Source organism: Rutidosis leptorrhynchoides, chromosome 3 (assembly GCF_046630445.1).
Source record: "Rutidosis leptorrhynchoides isolate AG116_Rl617_1_P2 chromosome 3, CSIRO_AGI_Rlap_v1, whole genome shotgun sequence".
NCBI lineage: Eukaryota > Viridiplantae > Streptophyta > Magnoliopsida > Asterales > Asteraceae > Rutidosis > Rutidosis leptorrhynchoides.
The window spans coordinates 132,772,879-132,783,833 of record NC_092335.1 but is presented as its reverse complement, the minus strand read 5'-3'; the positions used below and the strand labels follow the sequence as shown (position 1 = coordinate 132,783,833).

At 28.9% G+C, this 10,955-nt stretch overlaps 1 protein-coding gene across 1 annotated transcript; it reads left to right on the top strand.

Moving 5' to 3' along the window:
- Positions 1–8,763: 8,763 nt before the first annotated feature.
- On the top strand, positions 8,764–10,710 carry LOC139897446 (uncharacterized). The gene is made up of 2 exons (XM_071880144.1): positions 8,764–9,009; positions 10,555–10,710. Exons 1-2 carry the CDS (start codon positions 8,764–8,766, stop codon positions 10,708–10,710), a joined length of 402 nt encoding a protein of 133 aa, XP_071736245.1.
- The last annotated feature ends 245 nt before the right edge of the window (positions 10,711–10,955 follow it).

Here is a 10,955-nt window from a genome sequence, read left to right as displayed (position 1 = left end):
AATTAATAATAAATTTTTAATCATATCATAAGTATTATTAATTAATAATGAATTATTAATCATATCATAAGTATTTTAATATAATTATTAAACCATAAGTATTTAATAATTAAATTGTATTATATTTAAATAATAACTAAGTCTTATAATAAATAAATAAATAATTAATCTTTATTATAAGTCTTGATATAATAATCTCATAACATAAGTTTAATACTTATCATAAGTATTTTCATTAATAATAAAATGTATTATTAATCATAAGTTTAATTATAAGAATAATTAAATCATAAGTAATTATTAAATGATATAATAAATATATATCATAAGTCTTAATTAAATTTAATTACTTTTATATCATAAGTAATTTAATTATAATGACAATCATTATTTATAACCTAAGGTTCAATTTTTATAACCATAAGTTCAATTAAAAGTTCGTCGGGTCACAACTTGAGCCTCGGGTGTCGATTTTTGACGAATTTTATATATATCCTCGTCTAACCAACCAACCCGATACATTAGTGAGCTCAAGAATGAAGCGATCCGTCCTAATCCATAAGAACGAATACAATAACATATGGTTACATCGCGAGGTACTTGACCTCTATATGTTATATTTTACAAACATTGCATTCGTTTTTTTTTTAAAGACAAACTTTCATTTCATTGAAAATTGTCAGGCATGCATACCCTTTCATAATATATCTTATCTATAAATGACTTAATCTGTTATCTTCTTAATAATAATCTTTATTGAACTCAATGACTTGAATGCAACGTCTTTTGTAATATGCCATGAATGACTCCAAGTAATATCTCTAAATGAGCAAATGCACAGCGGGAGATTTCTTTCAAACCTGAGAATAAACATGCTTTCAAGTGTCAACCAAAAGGTTGGTGAGTTCATTAGTTTATCATAAACATTCATTTTCATCATTTTAATAGACCACAAGATTTCAGATATATCATTGTACACATAACCCGAGTACAAAATAGTACGCATAACCTGCGAATTAAAAATCATTCATATGGTGAACACCTGGTAACCGACATTAACAAATGCATCTAGAATATCCCCAATATACAGGTACACTCATCTGTATATAAAATCGAAGTAGTAAAGCATCCGTAACCCGGATGGGACGTGTCAAAGTCCATAGATCTATCTTCAGGATTCGCGTCAATTTGGGGGGTTGTTCCCAAATTCTTAGGCTACCAAGCTAAAAGGGTGATATCCAGTATAATAATTCAACCATAGAATGTAGTTTCAAGTACTTGTGTCTATTTCGTAAAACAGTTATAAAAGCAGCGCATGTATTCTCAGTCCCAAAAATATATATAAAAAGGAGTAATGAAACTCACAAAACTGTATTTCGTAGCAATAATGCATATGACGGCACTGAACAAGTGCAAGGTTGGACTCGGATTCACGAAGCTATATTCGTATATGTTGGTCAAATAAATGTCTAACAATTTAGGTCAGGTCATAGTGTATCACAATCCTAATGCTCGAGATCGATATGCAAAAGTCAACAAAAGTCAATTTAACCCAAAATGATTTACAAAATCTATACATGTTTATTATATAACTTAAATAGTCATTTTATATATTTAAATATATTTATCAGATTTTATTAGAGTAAAAATAATACAAGTCATTTATTAATAAAATTTATATTAAAATTTATATATGATAAAAATATCCTTTTATATATCTTAAGTAATAAAATTTATAATGTTCACTTAATATCATAAAAATATAGTGGTATGTATTATTAATGTAATTATATTATGTGTGATAAAAATATATTTGTATCACATATTTAAATACTATAGATAATAATAATAATGAATAAAAGTTGTATTGTTTTGAAATAATAATAATTATTATTATTTTACTAATAATAGTAATAACAATTTTTATTTACTAATGATGATATTAATTATAAAATGATAATTTTAATCATAACAATTCTTAATAATAATGATATTTTATAACAATATTAATATTTTATATAAAATAATAATTCTATTCAAAATGATAATTTTTAATAATAATAATACTAAAATATTAATAATAATAATGATATTTTATAATAACAATGATATTTCTATTAAAATGATAATTTTGATAAAATGATAGTTTTAACTTTAACGATACTTTTAATAATAATAATAATGATAATAATAAAAATAATATTTTATCTAAATCATAATCTTAACATTATTTTAACTGAATCATGATACTTATACTCAAGGTTGCAAAATTCGCTATTCGGGGATTAATCGGTCGGGACTTTAGAAGGATTAATCGGTAATTCGGGGATTCATCGAGGATTAATCGGATTGTACTTTATACATTTAAATATTAAATTCTAAAAATTATATGTATAAATATCGGAAAAAACCATAAATATAAATATTAACTTTAAACATAATTGTCTAGAATTACTCATTTTGCTCAAAAACTATAAAGTTCTAGTTTAAATCATGTTAAAATATTAACCATTCTTGACTTTGACCGACTTTGATTACCAAATTCGCTTTTGAACCATCAATTTACGTTGACCGTTTAATTAAACAGATTTTTGGAAATCAGAACGGATTTCTCTTAAAAATGATTAATCAGAGATTAATCGGCGAGTAATCGGGTTTTTTGCAACACTGCTTATACTCATTATTTCTTACTCGACTTGTTTAATAGCTTTTAGTCCTCTTTTATCTCGCATTCATAATAATGATAATAATATTAATCATAATAATTAGATGATACTAATATTAATTTTAATGATAATGATACTAATAATAATAAATATTATAATAACATTAATGATATTACTAATAACTATTTTAATGATAATAATAAAAATGATAATAATAATAATAATAATAATAATGATAATGTTAATAATAATCTTAATGATAATAACAATAGTAATACTAATAAAAATGACAATTTTTAATGATAACATTTATAACGATAATGATAATAATAATAATAATAATTATTATTAGTTAATAATAATAACGACGATAATAATGACGATAGTAATAATAATAATTATTTTAATAATAATACTTAAAATTATAAATAATTCAATTGACTATATCTTTTAATTCGTTCATCGAAACCACACAAGTTCTAAATGAAAAGTTCTTAATTTTTCGCCAGCTTTCCAACGACATGCATATCATATACCATATCTCAGTAGTATATGTATTAAATTCATGATCTATCATAAACTATATAACGACAAAATTAAACATACAAACATGCATAATCATATATAGTCGAGCACTAGTCAGGGATACACTATTAATATATAAAAGTTAAGTTATAAGTGCTCACATATCAATATTGTGATTCAATATTGCAGGAAAGTACGTAGACGCAACGGAGATGATAAACACTAGATTTGACTCACGAGCATACCCTCAAACATTACCCATAATCTCCATAGCTATAACCCATAATTTCCTTAGCCCTATCCTACTTGAAAACCCCGTCTTGAAATAATTCGCTCATGACCTCGTAGTAGTATTTTAGGTAATATACTACTAATAATACTATTAATATTACTAATAATAATATTTAGATTACTAATAATAATTTTTATAAATATAATAAACTAAATAAATATATACGGAGTAATATGAATGTATGTGTGTTTTGTGTTCGAAATAAGTCGAGTTTTATAGCAGTTGTCCTGGAATCCTCCTCCATGCGATCGCATGGTGTCATGGGCATATGGCCATGCGATCGCATGGCCAACTGTCACCAGCCTGGTTCGTTTGTTTTTCCTTGCCGACACTCGTATAATATTATTATATATAATATATTTAATTTATATAATTAATTATATATTATATTATATTTACGTGCATGGTAAAAATGTAATTTTTGTTCCAATGACTCGTACGTTGTCACTCGACTAATGTTCCGTTTCCAGATTCTTGAACTCATTTTCGTACACTTAGAAAACTAGCACTTTATATTTAGTGACTCGTACCCTTATCAAAATATAGACTTAAATCATTAGTAAACTACATTACACGAAGTGTAACTTATGCATTTGAGTGTTTTGGTCATTTACTTCTATAAATCATCGTCTCGTTGTATATACATATTATCGAAACGTTTTATGACGAAATTAAAATATATATATATATATATATTTTCATTTCGAAATATAAATTTGAAATATAATATATAGTTTTTCAAAACTAATGATATTCAAAACTTATATATTTTGAAATCGTTTAAATAATAAGAAATATTATTTCGTAATATTTGTATTTTAATGTTTAAAATTGATATAATTCATTTATATACAAACGTTCATAAAGACATTTTAATAATCAAATTATTTTATATTCAAAATCATTTTATTACAAAGGTTATAATGGTAGAAGTTGTTATGTCATAATACGTTCTTAATAATAAAAGTCTATTATATCGAAAAACGTTTTCGTTTAAGAAACACTATGTATATATACCTTTATAATATGAAGCTTAAATTCTGCTAATTCAATTTACCTTTATAAATAACAGATTACAATAATTCAGTTTTTGAAATCATTTTCTTACGTTTGAAAATATGTCAGTCGAATATTATGAAATCTAGTTCTCCACTAACTTTTGTCTAACCTTCGTCAATTGACACATTTATTCTTACATGTAAATTACTTTACCAAATATTCCGAATATAGTTAAAAAGAAAAGGTTGTCTAAATCAAAGTGGACCTCTCAACAGAGACTCGCAATCATACAATGTACCTGATTAATCAATCATTTGGTATCATCTTCTAATTCCATCGATAAACATATTGAAACAAATACATTCATGTAAAGTATTATACGTTTAATACTTTGTTAACGTTTTTAATTAATATAACTATACCTATACACATATATAATCATATCCATTTATATAATGGTTCGTGAATCGTTGGAATTTGGTCGAGGTTACATGAATGTATGAACATAGTTTAAAATTCTTGAGATTCAACTTGACAAACTTTGCTTATCGTGTCGGAATAATATAAAGATAAAGTTTAAATTTGTTCGGAAATTTCCGGGTTGTCACAAAGAATACCCTAAGTTCAGTTTATAAGTCGTGACCTACAGCCATTAGCCAAACATATTCATTAATCCATTTTAAATCTTGTTTTAGCCATTCCGGATAATCCGTGGCTCGGATTTCGATGATCCGAACATGAATGTTCATCCAATCATCAATCCTAACCCAATGGTACACCATAGAGACTCCAAAGATGGTCACAAAGTCGGACCCCACCTGATCAAAATCATTTTTACATTTTAATTTCATCATAACCCTAAATCGGGCATAACTTTTGATCCGAAACTCGAAATAACATAAATCCAAAGCCTAAAATTATTGTCTTGATGAGAGGAACTCATCTCAATACTTTAATTAACCACAAACATCTGTTAAGTGTAATGATTTTACCAAAAATTCCGCTGTCCAAAATTAATCAAACCGAAAACATACACAAACGAGTATTTTTATGCATCCAATCATCAATACAACAATACACAAGTACTATACAACCATAATAACATCAAAAACAGTAAAAATGAATAAAAATGAAAAAATCTAGGGTTAGGGTTTATACCCTAATCAAGAATTGATTAGTATAGATGCGAAGAGAACGATGCGGTGAATCCGGAAATGATGAAAGCTCTAAATCTTCAAGCTTGAAAAAACAAATGATGATGATGTTGGTGTGTGTAGGCGACGGCAAGGAGGATAGGAAGAGGAGAGGAGAAAGTGAGAAAAATGTGATTAGGTTTCAAATGAGGTAAGTAGTGAGCTATTATGATCTAATACCACAAGTTTAGTAAAAATGCACCAAACACCCCTCCCCTTAAGGGGTTCGGTCGAGATATGCATGGCGGTGGGCCTGATCGGTGTCGAAGGGCCGGTCAAAAATAGCCTAATTACTTTTAGATAGGGTAAGCAGGATTCGTTCCACGGGAAGTTATGTTAACTAGCAAGCAATTTCAAGATTGGTTTGTTTGTGATTAACTAAGATTAACTAAAGTAAAGACTAAATTGACAATTACTAAGCAAGTGCAAACTTTGAGTATTTAAGAGCATAAACAATGAACTATATGAAATGGTTGTAATCAATTGGATGAAAGCCTTTATTCCTTTACAATCCCAATTATGCATGCACTAGTTCAACAAATCCTTATGCTATCAAATTATCAATTAAACCTCATAGACAAGACTTCTTCGGTTTTCCAATTTATAATTATCTTGGGTACAAATAATACTACTTACACACGTTGTCTTTATCCCTATACTAAATTATAACTAGGGTGGATTAAGCACAAGATGTTAAATAACAATCACTTGTCTTGTAACAATCAATAACTTTTAAACTTGCATTAATTGATAATTCAAAAGATTCAATGAAGTTCTAAACCAAAAGACATAAGGATTACAAAATCAAGAATCACATAAATAAATGAAGAACTAAGCATACAATAATTGTCCATGCAAGGAATAAAGTAAAAGAGACTAGCCAAGCATGTTGGTGATGATGATCATAGTTGTTTCTTGAAGTTGCATGATGAACACCACTTGAATCCAAGCTTGAATATTTGTTTGACGATGATTGATGATGATTGATGAAGTGATTTTGTGTGTTTTTAGCTCTCAAAACTGATGGAAAAGGTATTCAATTCGTAGCATAGGGTTTACCTTATATAGGGATGAAGTAGGCTATTCCCCAAGCATGAAATCCCTCAAATCCGGCTCTAAATTCTATCCAAAAATACATCCAGCCGCAATTTATGCTCACCAGCCGCAAATTACGCCCAGCCGGAAAAACCAAGCTCCTTATGCCCGCATCTGACCTGAGCAAAATTTTTACACCAAGCCAGCCGCCACTTATGCTCACCAGCCGCAATTTGCGGCTGGGCACTTTTTCGCGTCTTTTTCTCGTTTTAATCCTCGTTTTTGCTTTTCGTCTTGACTTGTTACCCATTATGAAAACCTTATAAAATAGCCTTTTAAACCTCGAATGCGCACGTAAAATTCATCTCTTAATATCAAACACAATTGGCATTTATGAACTGATGAGGGCCCCTTTGGCCCAAATTTGATAAATGACAATTAGCTTTTAGCCCGAACACCCGTACGAAGCCCGAAACGCGAAAACACCGCTACACGATTAAATCTTCGGAGAGATAGGCACACCCGACAAATAAAATATATAAACACTATATAATCATATGATATAAAAATATCACATTTAAAATAATTTGGATTTAAAAATCTCAAAAGTCTGACCGTTGGTTTGAAAACCAAAATGATTTGCCGAATAGAAATCTACGACACGTAGAAACGTACGATTTTAAATACGAATACAAATATTCATATAACACATATTAAATAATATATTATTATTAAAATAATAATAAGTCATAGAAATGACGTGACACGAATAACAGTTAACGGACGTTAAATAATAAACTGTAAAAGATAACGGAAAAAGTAGGGTCGTGACATATGATTACACTACGAGACTTAATCCGGCGGTTCTATTCGCGCATACCGAATACATTAAGAGGTCCAATTCGTTAATGTACCAATATCACTATTCTAAGTCAACCTAAGGGATCAATTTAGAACATTGGGTCCATTTAACCAAGCACATAAGAGTTCTCAACAAAATGTATTCAAAAAAGAGTAATAAGTCTTCGGTCCGATCCAGGTCATCGTCTGTTGTTATCCAGCCGCCGCCTCATTTTTCTCCAATAAGCAAAGGAATAAGTCATTTTTGTGTGAATTTTGAGGAAGATAGCACCGCAATATGGGTATAAAATAAGTAAAATTTCGGTGCTACCAATATTTATTTTTTAAATTTATTTATAATAAAATTTTGCCATCAACCAACCACGAATTGCCATGTTGCTTACACGCCATGTTTCTTTCCCAAGCCAAGCAACAACACGCCAGCATATTAGCATATTGAGCCACCAACACGCCGCGCTACGAGGTGTTAGTGTTGTGTTGGATAATAAAAATGATGTGAACACTCTGCGTTACAATAGGTCTCAGTGAATGTTCCATAAAACTTAGCCTTACAATTTGAAGCAAAATCTTAACATTGTAATAGAAATAGTTATTTGTAAAAAAAAAAAAAAAAAAAAAAAAGCCTTCGACAACACAAGAACACAATAGCAATTTCATATTGTTTTTTCAAAAAACAAGTGGAATCTCCATTCCTTGTGTTTGGGCCTAGGGTTGAGGTCATGAGTTCGAGTCTCGCTCAGCTCACCTTCTTAATTAATTTGCCTGAAATATGGAGCTTCCGAATTGATCCGCAAGGGGTTTTTCTCTCGGATCCATTCAGTATTCAAACTCGGTCCGCCTGTCCCTCGGGATGGTTTAAGTATCGGGTTTCTGCAATGCGATTCGAATTTTCTCCCGAAAGTGCGTGTGTAGGTGGCAAATGATCGCGAAGGTGGTTAAGTTCCTCTAAGTGATGCCGACAACTTACCTTTAAAAAAAAAAAAGACAAAAACCATTTTTTTAAAGATATAAAATTAAATTAAATTTGAATTGTTTTGGAAGGAGGGAAAACAATTGTATTTTATGTTAGCAAACAATATGTGTAGTACCTTTTACTTTTCACTCATCACAAAACACCAAACTCCCATTTCTTGAAAACACACACAAGTTGCAATATTAACTAATTTGAATCCAAAATCAAGGTTATGATGCTATGGAGGAAGCAGAGAAAGAGTTAGAAAGAAGAAGTAAATTCTTGAATAATTTGATACAAAAAAAGAAAGCTAATGATCAACAAAACCTTCATAAACAACTAAACATCAAAGTCAAAGCTTCTGATATGCCGATTGTTTTGCAAAATAAAGCTTTTAAATGTGCTAATGATCATGTTGATTCACTGTCTTCTACTGGGAATGGAATCAAAATTGACAGCAAACGCCTTGCTCTTGCCCTCAAGAAGGTATAATATATATTCATCTATCTATATTAATTCATTCACTTATACTAAATACTAATACTATAATATACTGCAAAGTTTCAATCTTTTTTATGTTATAATTACCATATCTTGAATGTATTAGAGCTCTTACTACAGGGTTTTGAGAGTGTTGCATTTGCATGAGATAGAGTTTACATTAATTTTAATATTTATAGGGTCATTTTTTCTAAAGATAATTTCAAGTCAAGATAATGCATAATTACCTACTAATGTCTTCTTTAATTATTTGACTGTGTTATCCAAGTATGATCCACTAGCAGTCAATAAACTTTAAAATACATTTGGTAGTTTTCTGGTTCACAAGAGTATTTTTTTTTTTTTTTTTTTTTTTTCTTTCTAGTTTGGTTGTTTCTCTTATGGGATTTTTGTGCTTGCAGGGTGTTTGTAAATACAATCAACACTTATAATTAGCCGTCCGTGTAACCTTAACACACACATACAAAGAAATCACATTTATTTTCTCTTTTCATGACTTTCAATGTTTTCTACTGTTTCATTTGTACTGTAGAAAGTCTTACTCCGTATTAAACATAGATAGGAGTAATTGTTTCATTTCTTAGACTCGTACTACTTTGTTAAAAAGGAAAAGGGGACAAGCAATGCAATTCCAAAGCAGGTGGTCAAATTTGTTTATTTATAGTGTCAGATTTATTTATTTGTTCTATATCTCGATCTTTTTGTAATCTTTTTACATATAGATTTTTCTGCTATTGTTAATGTTGCTAATTGTAAATCGTAATTGCTAATCTAATCTAATCTATCGAATTTACTTTTTCTAAATAAAAAGGTGATATTTAATTCAGTGTTTAGTTATAGGATTCTATGAATTAGTTATAGAATTTGAGTGCTATGTGACATGTTAAGATAATGAATAATTTAGTAGTGACCTAATAGTCTAAATAGAAAAAAAAAATTTAAAAATAAAATAAATAAACTTTATTTATTTATCCATTAAGTTAACCTTTTAACACCCAGATTTTCTATAAATTATATTAAATCATACGGAGTAATAATACTAGAGAGATTCATGGTTTTAGTTTAGTAAGACAAGGACACAAGGTACTGTTGAATTGTGTGTAGCTTTTCATGGACATGTTCCCATCAAGTTCTTGGGAGAATATTATAATGACGTTTTTCTGTTTCCAGCTTTTAACTTTTTGTAATGGAGAAAAAAGATATAAAGAATAAAAACATATTACGGAGTATACGCTATCTAATTTCTCCAACATTTTTAAAGATATTGTGGATTCTTGGAGAATATAATACGTAGTACAATATATTAGTTTACGGAGTTTTCTTTTTTTTTTACTTGTGATATCGAAATCGAATATTCTAATTTATCACAAAACAATATACGGAGTACTAGATATGTTCATGCAAAAGTACTAGAGAGTTTTTTTTTTTTTTTTTTACCCCTCTTACGTTCTCAATTTCTTATTGTATTTTATGTTCTTGTTTGAACAAATGCGCAATATTTACCTAACTTTTGTACTAATTGTTTTATAGGAATTTGACTCCTCGTACGGGCCGGCATGGCACTGCATCGTGGGAACCAGCTTTGGGTCGTATGTCACACATTCTTTAGGCGGTTTCTTGTATTTTTCTATCAACAAAGTTTATGTTCTCCTTTTCAAGACTACTGTCGAACCCATGGATCGTTAACATTCATGCTTTATAAAAACAAATATGTAGCTAATGTTCATTTTGTTGAAAACGATTTGGTAGTTGTTATTTGGTGAATATTGAAGCTTATGGAGATGTACCTAAATGATCCTTTTGTACCTTAAAAAAAAAAATAAAAAAAATGTGTTATAAAAGTTAAATTGGATGTTAATTTTATTATTATTATAGATATTGTATAGTAGATTTTTTGAGTATAAATATGTGTGTTATGAGTTTATAAAATA

Coding starts and splice junctions, on each gene's coding strand:
- LOC139897446 (XM_071880144.1), top strand. CDS start 8,764: ATGGAGGAAGCAGAGAAAGAGTTAGAAAGAAGAAGTAAATTCTTGAAT. Junction 9,010..10,554: donor TTGCTCTTGCCCTCAAGAAG/GTATAATATATA, acceptor ATTGTTTTATAG/GAATTTGACTCCTCGTACGG.